This window comes from Rhinatrema bivittatum, chromosome 14 (assembly GCF_901001135.1).
Source record: "Rhinatrema bivittatum chromosome 14, aRhiBiv1.1, whole genome shotgun sequence".
Lineage (NCBI taxonomy): Eukaryota > Metazoa > Chordata > Amphibia > Gymnophiona > Rhinatrematidae > Rhinatrema > Rhinatrema bivittatum.
Genome location: NC_042628.1, coordinates 37,350,937 through 37,371,128, shown reverse-complemented (window position 1 = coordinate 37,371,128; position 20,192 = coordinate 37,350,937). Strand labels below are relative to the sequence as shown.

The 20,192-nt window shown below is 44.3% G+C and overlaps 1 protein-coding gene across 5 annotated transcripts in view; it reads right to left on the bottom strand.

Moving 5' to 3' along the window:
• Nucleotides 1-20,192, bottom strand: part of IFT140 (intraflagellar transport 140) — a 298,079-nt gene that overhangs the window by 30,159 nt on the left and 247,728 nt on the right. For 4 of the 5 annotated variants that reach the window (XM_029577414.1, XM_029577415.1, XM_029577417.1 and 1 more), the window contains 5 exons: nucleotides 19,131-19,259; nucleotides 18,320-18,502; nucleotides 9,346-9,552; nucleotides 3,039-3,251; nucleotides 2,372-2,538 (listed from right to left, as the gene is read on the bottom strand). In XM_029577414.1, the coding sequence (XP_029433274.1) occupies nucleotides 2,372-2,538; nucleotides 3,039-3,251; nucleotides 9,346-9,552; nucleotides 18,320-18,502; nucleotides 19,131-19,259 (899 nt within the window). The remainder of the gene's footprint in view (nucleotides 1-2,371; nucleotides 2,539-3,038; nucleotides 3,252-9,345; nucleotides 9,553-18,319; nucleotides 18,503-19,130; nucleotides 19,260-20,192) is intronic. The other variant, XM_029577418.1, reaches the window with a different exon arrangement.

The following is a 20,192-nucleotide window of genomic DNA, read 5'->3' as shown; positions in this document are numbered from 1 at the left end:
ATGCACACCAATGAATCAACCTTTGGGAATTGCAACCGTTCCCTTGCCTTTGGATCCAAGGGGTACAAACTCGCCAAAGTGCACCCCCTCCTTTAAAACTTCCCTGCGGGGCATTCCACTCGAGCTCAATTAACTCTTGAATTGACTCCAGGAGGGGAAAGAAAGAGGACGCTTTGAGTAAAGTGACCAATATAGGATCTTTTTTTTTATAAGCCTGTACCATCAGCCCCGTCTATTCATAGCATTTTCAGGGTTTGAGTGAACAGATTTGGCAACTCGTCTTTGTGAAAAAAAAACCAAACCAGAGTAGAGTTCGATGTGGCTGCAAATCAGGTGGAATTTCTCCCTCTTCCAGAGGTGATAAAGCCAAGTCCCCATCGGCATCATCTGCCATGTCATGATCCGCATCCCCCTGAACATCTCCATGGGAATCCTCCCTGTGGCACTTGCCCAAAGTGGATGACAAGCAGGAGGCCTGAGAATGTGAGCCCTTCTTAGTGGGTTGCTTTGCTTTCGCTTGATGCTCCTGCAGAAAAGTGCCCTGGAAAAATTTCAGCCAGGAGGAGGAGGATGGATCCATACCGAGGCCCCTAGGCCCAAACATGGCACTTTCTGACCCCTCCCCTGGGGATGTCTCTGCCATCAGTAACAAGGGGGGGAGGGGAATTCACCACCATGTCACCTCCTGTGCCTCTCCCCTCCAGATCCACCAGAGGCTAAGGGGAGATCCCAATGTCTGCAAAATCTGTAGTAGGGAAATCTTCTTGAGTGCGAAACAGCGCTGACACAGGCGCAGAGAGAGTGATGGCTGAATCACCCTTATATGGCAAGCTGTACAAATACAAAGGTGCTTAGACTTTTTTTTTTGGCCCTGGTGCCATTACTCTTCCTTAACTCGGCTTTATGTGGCCTGCTGCGTGCACACCAAATGCTCCTTGGTGTACCCGCATTAATACGTGCTCAAATGTAGGCGGTGGCCTTACACGCACAAGTACCTGCGCATGTACGTGCCAACGTCAAGACACTACTGCACAACAAAAACGCTCACACACGCCTGAACGCGCAGGAAAAATATGTTGCCATAGCCTACGACACAGCTGACTGAACCAAGCCTGACACGTGGAGCCTAGGAAAGCTGCTCAACCTGCGCCTTCTCCACTCTCCACTCTCTCCCCAGAAAAGGGAAATAAGGGCTCAGTAAGGAGAAGAGAGGGGGGCCTAAAATTTTCCTCCTGAGCTCATCCTTCCTTCCTGCCTGAGAGCATGATTGGGTCTCTAGCTATGAGGGATTTGGAGGACACAAGCCTTCACCACTGAGCACTCCCTTGTCTTTTTTTTTTTTTAAGTCTACACCTGGTTAGGCTTCCAGACTTAAAGTGATCAACTGAGGGAATGACCAACAGGTGTCTCCTCAGGAGCTCAAGCTTTGTGTTCAATTCTTCCCCTAATCTTCTATCCTCTTTCTTGTTTTATTTTTCTTTTTTACTACAAGCAAGCTCTATAAGGGAGCTGCTTGTCCACCATCTGCTGGAGACGGAGAATACTGGCAGGCTGATTTCGGGGCAGGGCTATATTCAGTGACATCAGCGAGTCGTCAGTTTTACTCCATCTGCTGCCAGGAGTGCATAACTCATTGGTGTGGATTGGCCTGCCTGCGTGCAGAGGAAACCAAATTGTTAAATTCTATTAATAGGCTATAGCATGACAAAAAGTATAAGCATAATTAGGCTTGGTGCCAAAATGTAGTGAAAATGAAGAGAAATAGAAACAAGAGAAAAAATCTCAAGGATGAAAAGTAATATTAGATTAGTGTAAGAACAATCATCATTCTATTACATAATGGCCTCATAGAGACCACACATTAAATTAACCAGACTCAGTTTATTATAAGATGTGTGGAATTTCTTTCTGCCTCTTGCCTTGCAATGACTTTGTATTATAAACACCTCAATTTATACTTTCTGACTCTATATAAGAGCCAGTTTATTCGGCTGTTGGTTTGTTGAGGTGAAATCCACCATGTATGTGCAATCAAAGCAGACCTTTAAGCGATACAGGCCATGTCATAAAAAATGAGACCTATAAGTTTCCTAAATTAAGCTGCTCTATTACTCATAGATCCTGTCTTGTCAGTTTACTCATTAAAATCATTTTTATGTTCAGTTACTGCACAACAAAAAAGCACTGGACCTTAAAATGATTCATTAGCCAGAACCTTCCTGTTGTCTCAGCTCCTAAATGAATCATCTAAACTGCATTTTGTTGCAAATCATTTCTTCTCTGGAAAGTTACTATAAAGGTCAATTGAGGCTCCAAGTCTCTCAGCTAGTAGCAGTTTTCATCTCATGGTGAGCTTCTTGCTGATTCTTACCGGCGGGCTTGGATAAATCTCTTCACTAAAGTCATCTTGCTCTGCAGATCACTCAGCCTACCCTCCTGCTCCTCAGGGTTTCTCATTTTTGCTTTAGACAGGCACTTGTAAGCCTCTGTTAGTGCCCCCAACGCCTTCTCATAATTTTGATATTCATCAATCTCTACCTAATGAGAAAACACAGAACCAGAGGGAAGACAGCATCTCAGACAGATACATATATTGCTTTTTTACTCTTTCCCTCTAATTTCCCTTTTAGAGTCCCAGCTGCTCTTTATATCACTGTTCATAATAGGAACTTCCCACCTCACTGGCACACCTCACGATATCCATTTGGCTTCTGGAGAGTTTAGCTGGCCTTTGGTTGTTACAAAGAACCTTAACAGTGCCATGTTCAATTTGTCTTGCTTTGCCAGCATGCAACAATTATTACAAAGTACCTGTGCCATACAATTCTTGTGGCACACTAGGGCACTCCCTGAACAGCCTGATCAATGCTGTTTTTCTCTAGACCAGCTGGTGTTTTCCCAGCTCCAGAATACCCACAGAGCAGGAATATAAGTTAGATATCAAACCTGTCTTTCTGACAAGATGTTGAGGTACTGCTGGGGCATTAGAACACTCTTACCTTATGTATTCTGACGGGAATGTGTGAAAGTAGATTTACCTGAGCACAGGCATCATAAAAACCAGCTAAGAGGTCAAGGGCCCTCCCTTTGGTATAAAAGCTAATGATGTTCTTCATGATTTCTGGGTCCTTGCGCCAGTCCAATGACTGCAAGTAATTGGCTGCCATGATATAAATCTCCTTCTGTCGTGAAACACCGGCAAAGAATACAATCTTCTCTGTGTCACCTGACTTCAACAGTGACCTCATTGCCTATAAAGAAGGACAAATAATTCATTCCAATAAATGCTGACAGGCAGGATCTAAAGACAGATAGAGCAGGCATATGCAAACAGAGGGGATTGGGCCCCAGGAGGGGAGAGGGACAGGGACATGAAAGATCCTGAAAGGGGGGGGGGGGGGGGTGCACTGACTGGCTGATGAAGGAAGAAAGAAAATGGCTGCATTGTCCAATCTTGGCGCAGATGGGACACTGCAAGCTCAGAACGGAGGGAGGGAGCATAGTGACATCATCATAAGCAGACTAACAACACTAACCGTGGTGTGATGACAAAGGGAGTTCTCTGCCAGAAGTGCCGATTATGATGGCTACACTGATGGCTGTGAATCAGTGAGGAGGACTTTTTTTTTTTTTTTTTTTTTACAGTTCATCATAAGCATGCATAGCCATGCTTCTCTTTCAGTGGGCCCAGAAACAGAGCTGCTTCTGCTGTGGTGGGCCGAGCCGCTGTGGTATTCCATAGGAAGAGCTGCCACCCTCATATTCCAGCCCGGGAGGAGTTCCTGCTGCTGCTCCCTAACCAGGGAGAAAAATCGCAGCTGTTTTCTGCCCAGTGAAAAAGACGTGCTGAGGTACGGGAGGGAAATGGGCAGAAAGGGAGAATATAGGCAAAAAAGTTAAATAAGCAAAACAAAACATAGCCAAATTTAAAAACGTTGAGCAAGAAAAAAATAAAAAAACATTAATGTGGAAAACCGCAACAATTAGGGGTGAATTTTAAAAGTTGCTTGCATTAAAAGGCCCATAGACATGAGTGTATGGGCTGAGGATGAGCAACTCTTATTTTAAAACCTAGAAAAATACATGCATATATGCATGAGTGCGTGCAACAGAATGCACAGAAAAAAGGGGCAGATTTGGGCAGGCTGACATTTGCACACATAAATCCTGATTTTAAAACTGGCGAATGCAGCGTGTCTGATGTATCAACCTGCGCATATTTACTTCTGCTCTTTCTCAGTAAGTCAGAATAAAACTTATTATAGCCCAAAACTGATTGAGTGAGCGGCCTGGGTAAACTGGGAGGAGTACAGGTTGATGAAACAGAGGGGTCTTGATGAGCTCGAGACAGACTGGGAAAGTTGGTGTACTAAGTGGTCAAACTATTATTTCCTTCATGCTCACTTGTTTTAAAATGGAAAGATACATGAATAACATTTTGTCATGTAACCGCTTAAATTAGGAGCAGACATACGCGCGCTAGGCATATTTTATATTGTACGCGTGCACTTGCATGGACGATTTAAAATTCCAGCATATGCGTGCTCGCACCTACATATGTGCTTATGTGAGTGCATGTGTGCTCGTTTTAAAGTTACTATCCATGTGAAAATATTAAAAAATAAAACTACTAAACATTTTGGCTGCTACCTAGATTTTTTGAAAAATGTTCCATCCTTTACAATTTGTCTGTGGTGAGTGGCCTGCTGAGTGTGGTATCTCTCTCTGGATAAGAAATTTAGTTCTTACGTGCTTGAGTCCCAGAGATCAGTCGAGACAAATAGGTTTTTCTCCCCTACCAGCAGATGGAGACAGAGAAACAAAAGCTTTATTATAACAGTGGTACTTAAGACAGTGTGCCACCTGCAGTTACTCTATGAACTGTACCCAAGCCAAGATACAATCTACAAATCATAAATTTGTACACCCCACTTCCCATCAAACAGGGAAAGGTACACCTGAATTGGAAAACACCCTCTTGTAGAGGAATTTGAACACCAAATGAAGGCACCCAAAGGTGGAAGGAGGCGGCAGAACACTGCACGGAGCGGCAGTAGCCACAGAGGCATTCACGGAGCGGGATGCCAGTGGCCAGTGGTAGGTATTCCACCTTCACGGAGCGGAAGGATGGAGGGCTGCCATCTCAAAAAAAACAACAAAAAAACCAGGGGTGGGTAAGAGTATGTAAAACTACCGGTGAGGTCATAGGCTATAGGTATTGCCAATTATTAGGCTTGTTCAATATTTGTTGTTTGTTAATGTGGCTCGCGGAAATGGGGGCTACTGCCTGGAGATAATGCCCTTGTTCGGTGTACATGCACGCGGTTGATGGGACTCCATCATTGCTCTGGGCTTCAACGGCAAGAGGTAATGTGGAAGAAAAAAAAAATTGTATTTACAGGGAACCGAGGTGTAGCTGGGCAGATGCTTTACTTTCAATGCATGTCCAGCGTAGCTCTTTGCTTCAATGGCAGGGGAGAAAGTCTGATACTTCTCGTTCAACGCATGGCTCTCTGCTTCCACGGCGGGGGGAGTGAGGAAGAGAGGATGTGTATGTGGATTGCATAATCTGGGTGGACAGGGGCGGGGGTGTGGCCTGCTTGTTGCAGCGGTTGCTACCCCTAATTGAGCTGGATGTTCACTTGGATGCGGTTCCAGCGCTGCTCTCTACATTGATGGTGGGAGGAGGGGAAGTGGAACTAGAGAGTACTGGAAGCCAAGCGTAACAAGTATGAGAGAGACATACCATGTGACAGGGTAACCGTGCCATTGGCCGGCCCCTGTCACATGGTAGGAGCACTGGACGGCCAGCGCCAGTGCTCCTACCATGTCACATGGTAAGGGCAAAGGGCCATTGGCGCCATTTTTATTAGTGGCAGCCGACGGCCCGAGAGCGGGAGATCGCTCCCGGGGTCCACTGGACCACAAGGTAATTTTGAAATGTTTTTTTTGGGGGGGGGGGTCAGGAGGGTGGTGGAGGCTAAGGGAGCGGTTTTAAAGGGTCGGGGTGGGTTTTTTGTTTATTGGCCAACAGCCTGAACGCGAGAGAACGCTCCCGGGACCCCCGCTGGACCACCAGGTAATTTTAAAACGTTTTTGGGGGAGGGGGGGTCAGGATGGGTTTTTAGGTAGTGTCCTAACTCCCGTTAGTGTGCACTAACCCGATTAACAATTTTTTCACGATAAATCGGTGGAATTTCTATTGTATCGCACTCTTTAACGATTAATGACGATTTAAAAAAATATCGGACGATATTTTAAATAGTCAAAAAATGATTCACATCTCTAGCAAAGGGTCCTTTTTTCCTGGTTTCTCAGGTCTCCTGTCTATTGAGCAAAATCTTCTAGGGACCCTTAAGCTTGTCCTCAAGCAACCTAAGAGACCAAGGGTCCTCCAAATGCCCAATCAGCTTCTCCAGTTTCCCCCACCCAAGGAGCGCTGCTTGAAAAGGGAAATTTCACAGCTGAGACCTGCCACATACACACGTTTTGGGAGGCAACCAGGGTGGATTCCTCAAAGCAAATCATATAAGACATTCACAAAAAAGGCCAAGGCTGCTTGGCATCTGTTGCATCCAGTGCCACTTCTCTTGAGTCACAAAACTGCGACACATGGGCACCTTGAGTGCCAGGAATAAAAAACTGCAAACATCTTGCCATACAATTCTACTGTCTTTAAGAGCCACAATGCCTTCAACGAGGATTATGAACTCCCTATGACTGGAACCTTGAACTATCAGTCCACCTATAAAAAGGATGTAACTCTACACTCTGTACCCTCAGAGTAGCCTCAGGAGCATACCATTCTGAACAGGACAACATGGTCCTATGGAATGGGAAAACCCAAAGGGAACCCTAGGTTCCTCCTAAACGGGATCTTTCCCAAACTATTCTGGCCTGACTCTGCTTTCCATACACCCTAACTGCACTAGGGACTGCACAATCATACAGGGCAATTCTTCCCTCTACAACAGCCAAACCATCTCTGAATCAGCTGCAGATAGGCCTCAGGGGGTGAAGGTTAGTGCCTCCTCGGGCAGAACAAATGCCTCTTCTTCCCCGACCTCTGGTATCTCCTGGAGGCAGAGGGTGGTTCTGGAGTAGGTGTTGGAGTATCGCACAATGGTCATGGATTTGTGCTACTGCATCCTTAACTCAATATCTATCTCCAAAAAGATTCTCTCCAGTACACAGCACATCAGCAAGCCTTTCCTGCTCCTCCAGACAGAGTTCAGAGACATACAGCCAGACGAGCCTACACACTCCAGTCCCCGTGACAGAGACTCTTGATATCACCTCAAAAAATTGTATGTTGAACAGACCCCATGTTTTCTGCACTCCAGACCCTTTGCCACCAGTGACTGGAGGGTGACTTGCTGCTCGGCCACCTCCACATCTACTTCAGGATGTCCCACATGGACTGGCCCATGCATAGCACTCTGAAAGACCTTCCTCCCAAATGTATCCATGGTGCAAGGAACCCTCCTCGGGAGCACCAAGCAGTGGGTCCTAGAGTGCTTGGCCCACCTGCCACCACCACCACATGCTTGCTGACTCTGGGAGCCTTGTGGACAAGATAAACCGCATCCACTTTCTTGATCACAGGAGCCACTAAAGGGGATTCTCCCACATCCTAAACAGCACCTCCTTCAGGATTTTGTGGACTGGGACTGCCCATAATCTCCTTAGGAGGCTCCACATACTGGAGAATAATCAGCATCTTGTGCCTGGATTCCTCCTCTGTCTGCAAAGTAAATGGGACAGCATCTGCCATCAACTATACAAAACCTGCAAAGAGGGCTTCAGGAAGAGACTTCCTTCTGACTGAGGGAGGTGAGGGTTTGGAGGGGAGGCCCACCGACAATTCATCTTCTGAACCAATGTTAGAGCCTCTGCACCACCCAGGAGTAAGAGGATTCTGACCCACTGCGGCTTGCAGGGAAGAAACCTATCGGCGCTTTGTCCCTGGCCAGCGGGTCAATGGCCAGTGCAGCTGGACAGTGGGCCTGGGACCCCCAAGGAGCATCATCCCCTTGGGGTGGGGAGAGAAGTGGGAGGCTTCCCCTCTTGAGGAGCTGGGGATAATCAACGGTTTGGCTGCCGCTGACTCCGCCCCTCTGGGTTTTAGTGCTGGATTGGGCACCAGTGGCACTAGAGTGCTGGATTGGGCACCAGTGGCACCAGTAAGCACCTGCAATAAGTCAAGCAGCAGCTCGAAAAAATGCAGTTCCTCTTGGTGCCATCGATACTGCAGCACCAAGGTTCTGTATTGCTTTTTCCACAGCCTGCTGAATGCATCTCTCAAATATCGCTGATGCCAATACAGACTGGGAGGCATGAGGAGTGATCACGTCCTCTTTGGAACCGAGAGGAGGATCGATGGCAGACACCAGGACTGGTGGAGTGCCTCTGCAATTCTTATATGATGCGCTCTCCTCACCCCAGGGTCGCTTTGGGGAGGAGGGGGGGTGTCTTGGCAGATGCTGGACCATTCCTGTGCATCGATGGGGTCAATGTTGATGCTTCTTCAGCTTCCTTCAATGCTTGGCCTGGGGTGTCTTTGCTGCTAAGGTTGACCCTGAGGCCGCCTTTGGCAGAAGGAGTTGGTTGATGGCCTGTCTCTGGGTTCCCTACCTGCCTATAGACATCCAAGGAACCGATGGCACCTCCATTGTGACAATGACTATTTCCATTGATGCGACACTGATCTATTTATGTTGATGTCTCTGGAATTCCATCAACTCCAAGTGGGACTAGTGTCCTTTTGGGGTCATTTCTGCACTACTGTAGCAACCCTGGATATCATCCAATGTCCTCAAACTGAGGACACATCTATCAAGGGGATCTGTAACAGAGATAATCCTCTTGCATTGAAGGCATCACTGGAACCCTGAAGCTATATATATATATATATATGTATATCCAGGGTTGCTACAGTAGTGCAGAAATGACCCCAAAAGGACACTAGTCCCACTTGGAGTTGATGGAATGTCCAGAGACATCAACATCAATAGATCAGTGTCGCATCAATGGAAGTATATATGATATAAAACCCAACTTGGGGTGCCCCTAACCAACTGCAAGGATCAAAGAGGGAGGGGTCCTTGCTTGAAAATTTTGCTCACCCCTGACATATTGCATTTCACTATGGTAAATAGAGAATGTTGAGGTTTTAAAGGAGGATCTTAACATCTAACAAAAGTAAAAAAGAAAGGCACAGATCTGTCTCTGAGCGTATGGGGACCACTCCAAGGCAGCATTCTAGGAAGGTATGCAACAGGAGATATAATTCTGCACAAAAAATATTGTAGCATACAGAGCAAGTTCCCTCTGGAGCCTACTCACCTTCAGCTTGTTCCCTGCTTGGGTGTACTTTTTGGTTGCAAGGTGGTAGTTGCCTTGCCGCATACAACAATCAGCTATGCGTTCAAGCAGCTCCCGCCGTGCATCTTCAGGAAGCTCCTTTGAGTCTTTGGATACAGTCATCTTTTCAGCCATCTCTTCAGTGATGATGAGGTTTTGCTCTAGACACAGCTGTAAGGCTTCATAGTACTGTGAGCCATAAAATGAAATGACAATGACAAACATTTAAAACCATTGCTTTATGTGAGTACTGACCTTTCTGAATCCTATATAAGTCAGATAGCAACAATCTCCTGCCATAAAATCTAATTATAATCATAAAGAGCTGGTTAAACTACTATAGGACTCAGCTTCTTTCACCTGCCTTCTCGTGACTTTGTCTGAAGACCATTCATGTATGCATACTGGAAATATGCAGAAACGTTTCAGAATATTGTGGAAAATAAACTTTTTTTTTTAAACTTACAGTTTTTAGGCCTATAGTGTTTTGTTCTCCCCTTTAAAATTGAGGTTAATTCAGTAATCCCAAACCCCTAGTCTCAGTAACACAGTAGATGATGGCAAAAAAAAAACAAAACCAAAGACTAATTGTCCCATCCATTCTGCCCAGTTGTTTCATCCTGCAAGGATATATCTCAGCTTCCAGCCATAGAATCCTAACCACTTGTAGTATATCATTCCTTATCCAAGTCAGTTTTTGTTGTGTCTCTCATTAGTTCTCTTTCTATTTAGTTCTCTACTAGTCATATCACAAAGTGTCCCATGAAAAGAAAGGAAAATACTAATTTTATCTTAAAATATATGCTTGATTTATGGGGACCTTTGACATTGAGTATTGCTGTGAGATTTTCTGCCTAAGATGTTCCCCTGCAGGCAGTGCGGAGGGCATCCAGAGGTCCTGAGGCAAACTACCCAGGGTGTCAATAAAAGCAGCTGCCTGGAAGAACTAGTGGGGACCTTTAACATCAAGTGTTGCTGAAAGATCTTCTGCCCAAGACATTCCCCTGCAGACAGTGTGATGAGTACCCAGATGTCCTGAGGCAGACCATCCGGGCTGACAATAAAAGAACACCTGACAGATGGTCCTCATGTGGGTGACACACTGAACACATGGCCATCATAGGGCTAAAGTTTGCATTCTACCCACAATTATGGATGTAAAGCAGAATTATGACATTCCCTGTACAACTCACTATACAAAAAAATATATTCTGGTTATAGTGTCATCTCAGTAACATCAACACAAACTCCTACTATCAAGCTCAATAGCCCTATTTATGAAAAGACAGCAGTTTATCACCAATGCATGTCCTCTTGAGAAAATACAACAAATAAGACTGATACAATTGCTTACATGTTAGTAAAATACCTCACCTCTGTCACATACACAGAACTGACCTAACATGCTCCCAGGATCTGCAGTAATGCACATAAACTAATCTGCACACAGTTATACCTGTATTATGGAATACACTCAAACAGGAGCAACCCTATCTATGAAAAGGCAACACTACAAATATTAAATCAGGCCCTAAACACCAATACACCTCCTATTAGGAAAACAGAACTAGCCAAGCAGCTATAGCTGCCAACAAAGAAGCAGAATAAATGTTTCACAACTATGAACAGAATAATATCCAACAATTAAACTCATAAAAATTATTTAAAATTCTCCAAACACCAATAAAATATTTCAAAACAGCAGACACATCATACTACCCAATAATTAAAATGGTAGTCAACCAAGAAAAATAAACTTAAAAAGCCACCTTTACTAACCCCCTCCAGCAGCTCTCTCCTACTCTTCTTCCATGCAGGCCAGTAGCACACACCAGAAGCAGTACTGGCTGAAGCTCTGTACTCATGGTCCTCTTCCTTAGGGCCCACGACCAGTCTCTCTGTCTCTCACACAAACACATACCAGTCACACCCCCATGACCAGTTTCTGTCTTTCACACACCAATCATCTCCCGACCAGTCTTTCTCTTACACACACACCAGTCACCTTCCCGAACAGTCTCTCTCTCTCATGCACTCACACACACACACACACACACACAGAGGCTTCCCACTTCCATGTTCTATCTTACATATACAGGCTTCTCACTCCCATGCTGTGTCACACACACCCAGGTTTCTCACTCCTATGCTAGCTCTCGCCACATGCACAGGCTTCTCATTCCCATAATCATTTTCTTTCTCTCTCACACACACATATCAGTCACACTCACATACCAGTTTGTCTCTCACACACACCAATCATCTCCTGACCAATCTCTCTCTTACACACACACACACACACACACACACCAGTCACCTTCCCGAACACTCTCTTTCATGCATACACACACACCAGTCACCTTCCCGAACAGTCTCTCTCTTTCATGCACACACACACAGGCTTCCCACTCCCATGTTCTATCTTACATATACAGGCTTCTCACTCCCATACTGTCTCTCCCACACACCCAGGTTTCTCACTCCTATGCTAGCTCTCTCCACATGCACAGGCTTCTCATTCCCATCATCTCCCTGATCAGTCACTTCCATTGTTTCTCCTATGTATACACATCACCTCTCTGACCAGTTTATCTCAATCACACAGATGCTCGCTCTCACACACTTACATAGATGATCTCAATCAAATGCTCTCACTTACACATAGGCTCTCAGTCACAGTTACACATACACACTCAATCACACATACATTCTCTCACTTACAGACAAGCTGTCTGGCTGCCTCTCTCTCACTTCCTGCCCCCCGAGCACAAATATCTAGTAGCTGCAGCAGCCTCCTCCTCTAGCCCCCACAGGCCAAGAAAGAAGAATCCCATCGGCCATGGGAGGCTAATTCTGCTGTCTCCTGCTTCTGATTTTGCTCCAAGCCCATACTACTGTTCAGGGCTGCTGCTGCTGCCGTTACTTTTTCATGCATGGCTCTTTCTTCTCCCGTGCACCCCACTGCACATCATTTCCTGTTCTGGGCCAGGAGGGCTGGTGCGGGAAGAAGAAAAGGCCCAGCTGCAGTTGCCAGCTTGCAATGACACTGCTGCCGTTCCCATCTGGGCTTGAACGTGCTGATAGCCTGGGCGGCAATGGCAGCAGTGGAAGATCGTCCCTCTCTCGCTCAGTGAAGGAAGAGGAGGGAAGAGCAGCGGGAGACCTGTAGCACGCGACACACCTGCCGCTGCTTGGTGACACACTGGTGTGTCGCGACACACCGGTTGAGAATCGCTGGTCTATGTTATGCCCCCTTTGCTTTTGAGATCTGACTTTACTATTTCATCTAAGGATTTGGTGAATGGAAGGAGGAATTGCATTGCAAGTTCCTATTCCACTTGCAATTGTGCTTCCCTTTGATCAGAGAGATAATGTAGCTGATGAAGCATCTGAACCAATGGATATCTCCTCTTAAGAGACATTTGTGTGCCTCAATGTGAAATCCCTTTACATGAACATTCCTCAACAAGTAGCACATCATGTAGTAGAGGATGTTTTGGTACAAGTGATTGCCACAGCAAATTCTTTCTTTCTTTTTTTTTTTTTGCTTCAGTTAGCTGAGCTAGTGCTTTGCAATTTGTTTCAATTTTGATATGAGATTTTTCATTAAATCCACAGGGTTACCATGGGCTCCCCCTGGTAGCTCCGGATTTGGCTACCCTATAATGTCACCCAATTTGAGGAGAAATTTGTTTCCACAGCATCCCACTAGAGGAAAAGCACATTTGCTTACCGTAAACAGTGTTTTCCATAGATAACAGGATGATTTAGCCATGCTGTCTAGGTGATGTCATCCGGGCATTACGGGGCGGAGCTGTCTCTCTAAGCTCGAAGAGTTTTCCATCTGTGCGGCTGCGCGTCTCTTCCCACACATCTCGAGCAAATCTCTTCAGTTGATTAGCAGATGAATGAACAGAATGTATCAGATGACTGTCCAAGGAGGTGGGAGGGATCGCATGGCTAAATCATCTTGCTATGTACGGAAAACACTATTTACAGTAAACAAACTTCCTTTTTTCTGTCGATAAGCAGGCTTATTTAGCCATGCTGTCTGGGAGTCCCAAGCTGGAAGTTGCATGTGTTAGTCTATCATTTTTAATCATAACTAACAACCCGTGCTTGTGGACTGCCACTACTATTGTTGGACGTGATGCAAAATTGCTGATCCCAATGCACTGTCAGCCGTTAACCGTTGGATGAGATAGTAGTGGGATGTGAAAGTGTGAATTGATGACCCATCGCTGCTTTACAAATATCCTGAATTGGTACATTATGCAAGTGTGCTAATGAAGTCGCTGACCTGTTGTGCTTTAATTTGATTATGGAGCATCATTGAATGTGATTTGCAACAGAATTGAATGCATTGAGTTATCCAATTTGATAGTGTCCTTTTCATTACTGCTTTCCCAGGGTCATTTGGATTAAAAGAGACGAAAAGTTGGGATGTATGTCTAATTGCTTGAGTTCTTAATATGCAAGGGTTCTTTTACAGTCTACTGTGTGAAGTGCTTTTCCCCTTTTATTTGCATGAGGTTTAGGAAAAAAGGTATGTAAATGGAAGGGTGAAACCACTTTAGTAAAAAGATTGGGTGTATATGCAATAAGACCTTGTCGTTATGGAATTGTAGATATGGATAATTGGTTACTAGGGCTTGAAGTTCACTCACTTACCTAGCTGATGTGACTGCAACAAGGAAAAGTACCTTCCAAGTGAGGTGTTTCAAGGATGCGGACTCCATGGGTTCAAAAGGAGCACCCATTAGGCCTTCCAGGATGATGTTTATATCCCATGGTACAGAAGGTTTCTGTACTGGTGGGTGAATGTGTAGTAGACTCCTCATAAATTGTGAAATCTGAGCATGTGAAGAGATTGAGGGGCTTTCTCTTGTGGTGTGATAAGCTGCTATTGCACTTAGGTGAACACATATGGATATCACTGCTAAGCCTGAGGTGGAAAGGGAGAGTATATATGTTAGTAAACCCTTTGGGGAGCAAGTGAAAGGGTCTATTTCCCCCCTGGCAACACCAATTGCAATATCTTTTCCACTTGAAGGTGTAATTTTTCCTAGTGGGTGGTTTTCTAGCTGCTGTTGAAACATCAGTGATAAGGGGTAGCTGCTGGAAATGTCCTAAGACTTCCCATTCAATCTCCATGCTGTTAGTTGGAATGAGGAGTGCATTGGTGAATGACAGTTCCGTTCTCCTGTATTAGTCATTGTGTGCAGTTTCCCAGAAATATTGATGGATGACTGGAGAGATGTACTAGATAAGCATACCACGGCTACCTTGGCCATGCTGGAGCAAAAAGTATCATGTTTGCCTTTTCTGATATGCATTTCTGTATTGTGCATGATATTAGTGGAATTGGAGGATAGGTATACAATAGGCCTCTTGACCAGGGGATCAAGAATGCATCTTGAGATACTTTTCGTTTGCTGGGAAGAATTGAGCAAAAGGTATCTAGTTTTGTGTTGTGTTCCAATGCAAAAAGATCTATGCATGGAGTTCCCCAGCAGTTGAAAAGATCTTCTGCTACCATTTGGTTTAGGGACCACTCGTGTGGGTGGAAGATTCTGTTAAGTCTGTCTGCTTTTGCATTTGCCAGTCCCGGCAGATATTACACCTGTAGGATCATCCCGTTCTCCTCTGCCCATTTGCAGATCTGGACTGCCTACTTGCAGAGAATCCTGGAACCTCACCCTCCTTCTTTGTTTACGTAGAACATGGTTACTTGGTTGTCTGTGTGGATCATTACAGACTTTCTGTGACGCATTGGTTAGAATGTATGCATTGCATTCTTTATTGCTTATCTGGAACTGGCATTCTGTTGGGGTCCATAAGCCTTGTGTTTTTAGATGAAGAAGATGGGCCCCCCCAACCTTTTGTTGAAGTAACCATCGTTACTATTAATTGGTGAGGAGGATTCCTGAATGGCGCTCCTCTTGTCAGCACTGAGGGCGCTAGCCACCACAAAATGTCTTTTTTCATTGACATCGTAATGCGAATTCTCTTTGACATGGGTTGTCTGCACTGATTCCATTGTGACTTTAAGCCCCATTGTAATCACCTCATGTGAAGACGGGTACAAGACACATGCTGCTGCATGTGTCCCAGTAAGACTAGTACTCAGTGTACTGTAGTAAAAGTTTGTTGTTGAAAAAGTAGGCACCGAGAATGTAAGAACTGAGTCCTGTCATCAGGCAGGAATGCCCTGCACAGCAGGGTGTGAATCCCTGCTTCAATGAACTGAAGAGTCTGGGAAAGATGTAGGTGGGATTTTTCGTAGTTTGACAAATCACAGTTCTTCCAAGCATTGAAATGTCTCAATCAATTGCTTCTGTAACATTTGTGCATTTGTAGAGACAATGAGCCAGTCATCGAGATACGGGAAAATCCTGATTCTTGTTTTCGTAAATGAACCACAACTACCCCAAGACATTTTGTGAAGACTCAGGACAGATGAGAGTCTAAAGGGAAGTACTTTGTTCTGGTAACGCTGATTTCCCACTTGGAAACAAAGGTATTGCCAATAGGCCTTATGGATGGGAATGTGAGTATATGCGTCCTTCAAGTCCAGAGAATACATCCAATTTTTGGGTTTCAAAAAGGGGAGGATTGATTTCAGAGAGGTCATTCTGAATTTTTGTTTCTTGATAAAATTGTTGAGAGAATGCAAGTCCAGAATGGGATGAAGAACCCTTGACTTCTTGGAGTTCATTAATCTGGGAAAACGGAAGAAGGTGGATTGCTTGTTACTTTAGCAGAGTTCTCACTTCCTGCTGAAGCATGGGGATTTGAGAGAGGATTCTCATGGGCCCTACTCGATGTGGTAACAGAGGAAGATGAGAGAAATGCAGTTTATACCCTGGGATACTATATTGAGGACCCATTGATCGGTTATGATCTTGGACCAGGCATGGTAGAAAGAAGATATCCTGCCCCCGATATGCAGTGGGTGTTGTGACTGATTTTTTCTCAAAAACTCTGTTGTTTCTGGGGTCTCTGACCCCTTTGCCAGTTCCTTTGTTGAGGTTGTTACCCCTGAGGCCTTAGTTGTTGAGAAGAAGGCAATTCCTATACGGTCTGTGTTGGTAGAATCCCCTCTTGCACTGAGAATAATATTTCCTCATGGTAGATTGACTGTCTGTGGGTGAAGTTAATAACTGTACCGCCACATTTTGTTCTTTTATTTGAGAGACTATTTCTCTCAGCTTCACTCCAAAAAGGTTATCGCGTTACATGGCAAGTTTGCTAATTTTTCATGAATGTCTTCGCAAATTCTGTGTCTGGCACTGAGGCTGAACCAGGAATGGGCTACAAAACACCTAGGTGTCAATAGTTTCACTCGGGTAGATAGAGCGGACAGATAACAGCTGGATCCAGAACTTTTCTGCAGGCTAAGAACTGGAGCAGCAAGCAGTTTGCAAGGTTGGAAGATGTACTAGAAGTAAGTCAAGAAACAGGTCACTAGCACTAGTAGAACTAGTAAACACTGGAACTGGTAGAACAGCAGAAAGGAACTGAAAGACTTGAGTTACAAGATTGCAGTGACAGACTGGAATAAAAGTTTTGACACACAGTGGCTGGAGATTAATGGTTTGGTGTGTAGCAAATCTAATAACAAGAGGGCAAGTCAGCTTTGGATTGCTGCAAACAAATTCCTATTCCTCTGCAACTCTTTTAGACTGAGTCCTAGTCAATCCTTGGTACCTAGAGGTGTGGTCTTGAGGGCTACCTAACGCAGTCAATTTGTCTTCTGCTTCCCCTTGCTTTAGGTACCTAACTTGTCTGAGCATTACGACTCCTGTCCTGAACCCTACAACTAACCCTGCTTGAAGTCCATGCCAGGGTTTCACCTTAACATCCACCTGCAGAATACCGATCCAGGTATCTTTGGTCTCCCAGTGGTATACCCAGAGGGGGGAGTCAGAACAAGATTCTCCCCAGGGATTCTCCTTCAGGTATTTTTTGCCCGAATTGTTTTTTGTTTTTTTTTTAAACACCAGACCTGCTGTGCCAGAATGACAGCATAGAAATTTAATAAATAAATAATAAATAAACTACTTTGAATATAAGTGTATCCTGTGCAAATTCTATCATTTCGCTCTTTGCTCTTGTTTCCCAATTGTTCATGAATAAGTTAAGCAGCATAGATCCTATCACAGATCCCTGGGGTACTCCATAATTGACCTTTCCCCATTAGGGAAACTATTTAGTCCTACTTATTAACAAGTATTTTTATACCACCCCTCCAAACAAAATGATCAGGGCGATTTACAATATTAAAACATATATAGGCTTAAAACATCATTATAGCATAAGATAAGACAACATCAAATCATATCTTTAGCATATACAGAACTCAGGCTAGGTCATTTTGATCTGGAAAGCTTCTTTATATAACCAGGATTTTAAGGCTTTTTTGAATGCTTTGCATGAATCAAAGCCTCCGGCATCAAGATCCAGAGTGTGGGGTCAGCTATCGAAATTGCTCTGTCTCTAACCTCTCCAATATGTGCCCAATATCCTCTAGCAAACCTTTTTCTGTTGATCTCAGCACTCTTTGGGAAATATACATATGAAATGATGCTCCTAACCAGACTGTCTCCAGATTTGTCAGAATCCTATTCTTTGTTTCCTGTCTTCTACCCATTTACTAATCTACAGTAAGCCATTACCCTCCTATCCCATGACTTTTTAGTTTTCTGAGGAGTCTCAGGAGGGAATTTATAAAAATGCCTTCTGAAAATCCACCTTTACCCCCTTGCTATGATCATTATCAATCTGCATGTTCTTTCCATTGTTACCCACCTACCAGCAAGAAAATGCACAAAACTCCTTCCATTACAAGAAATAAATTCTGCAACATACATGCTACTACCTCACCCAGGTACACTACAAGTTCTGGGTTCTGTTTTTCAGAACTGAATGTCTCGGCTAAAAATGACCTTTTTACCTTTTTGGCTGCTAGAAGCAGCTCCACTGCTCTCTCAAACTGCCTGTGTTCAATGAAGAAATCAGAGCAGCGTGCAAGAAGAGCTGGGTCTGACTTCTCATCCAGGTCTTCTGCTATCAGCTGCAGGGCACCAAACTGCTGGGTAGCAAAGGCCAGTTCTAGCGCCTTGGAGAAGTGTCCTGCCTGAAACATCAAATGCCATTTATCTTATAAAGTTCTGTTTTAACTGTACAAAGGTGTAGCTACTTAAAGTGCTAATTCCAGTGTTACTTTTTTTCTCAGGCTAAAGCCTTCAAGTGTTAGAAACCTTGTTACTGCAATAGTGTTCTACAACCCACACAATTCTAGAGGGGCCAAACCATCTGGTATAAAGGAACACAAATGACTGACCTTTACCCAAATTAGGACTCCTAATCATGCCAGGTCAATGTGAATGATGAAATACACTATTCAACTGCATGTCCTCTAAAGCATATACTGAAATTCCTGAAGCAAATTTCAGCTCTCCAGGGTAGGAGCTTACAGTATTATCTACCACAAGTATGATACTAGCTTACTCAGAATAAGAAATGCAATGCACAGCTAGGCAAATGTCTGTAGACTGCCTCTGGGGGATTATGAGCTCATGTTATTTTTCTGATTCCATATCTTGTGCAATCTGGGTATTGCTACAGAACCCTTCAAGTGCTGGAATTACCAGGACTTTACTGTGCTGCATGCGTGCTTCACAATGCATATGGATTTGGCTCCAGAAGTTATAGGCCTATATTCCAGAATAAAAACATTCACCCCATACCACATGAAGTCTTACTTTATGATATAGTGTGACTGCTCTATCCATCTGCTCTCCCTTCTCCTCATAATAGCGGGCAGCCTCCATCATGTCCTCTGGAGTGCTAAGAAGAGCCAAGTTCATCAGATGGTCATCCAAGCTGTTCTCCTATGAAGAAACAGAATTCTGTATGAACCCTACATTGACAAACCTTCAACTCCAGCTACAAACCCTAATTCCCAAAGACCACTGCACAGCCAGTTGTCTTATATGTGATATGCACGTGGGGTGGGTTGTCACTTCACACCTATAACAAGTCTACATTAAAATATACATTAATGTGAACTAGATATTGTTTCAGAACGTCATACTGTAGTGCTACCCACTTCCACTGGGTGCTACTTAATGAACAAGTAGCACAAATGAGTTTGCCTACAATGATTTCTGACTGTTGTAATTAATTTCTGCCATTCTTGTCACTCTGATCCAATTATTGCATGTGTGGGATGTAACTTGTGATGCTCTCACGAACATGTTTTTTCCCTACATTCTAATAGTTAATTGGTATTCTCCCTATTATAAAGGGTACTACTACTGTTTGTGAACATATGAAATGCTGCCAACTATATAGCAGTAAGGGTTTTGGTTTACATATATGATGGGATGAAGTGATGAGCAACCAGATCAAAGCTGGGGAGCTGCACTTCCTCATTCAACTTTAAACTATGTTCTACTGTTGACCTAGTCCTTTCTTCCAATTGTGTGCTCTCAGGCTTCACCATCTGTGTTCTTCCCCTCACTGGCCATCTTCACTTAACCGACCTCCCTTGCAGTCTTGTCCAATCACCACCAACACCTTTAGCAATATCCAGGCTGTTTACTGCTGTGTCCTCTACAACTGTCAGAATCTATTGATGAAGCAGTTTCTTCTTATAACACTATATTCTCCTCAGCTTTGGATGTACTTGCTTCACTCCTTCTCCATCTTGACTCACCTCTAGAATTTGCTTACTATGTTCCTGTGCCTGCTCTGCCGAATGCCTTTGGTTGAAGTCCCATTCGTTCATTTAAAATGCATGCTCACCTCCCTCCAGTCTGGTA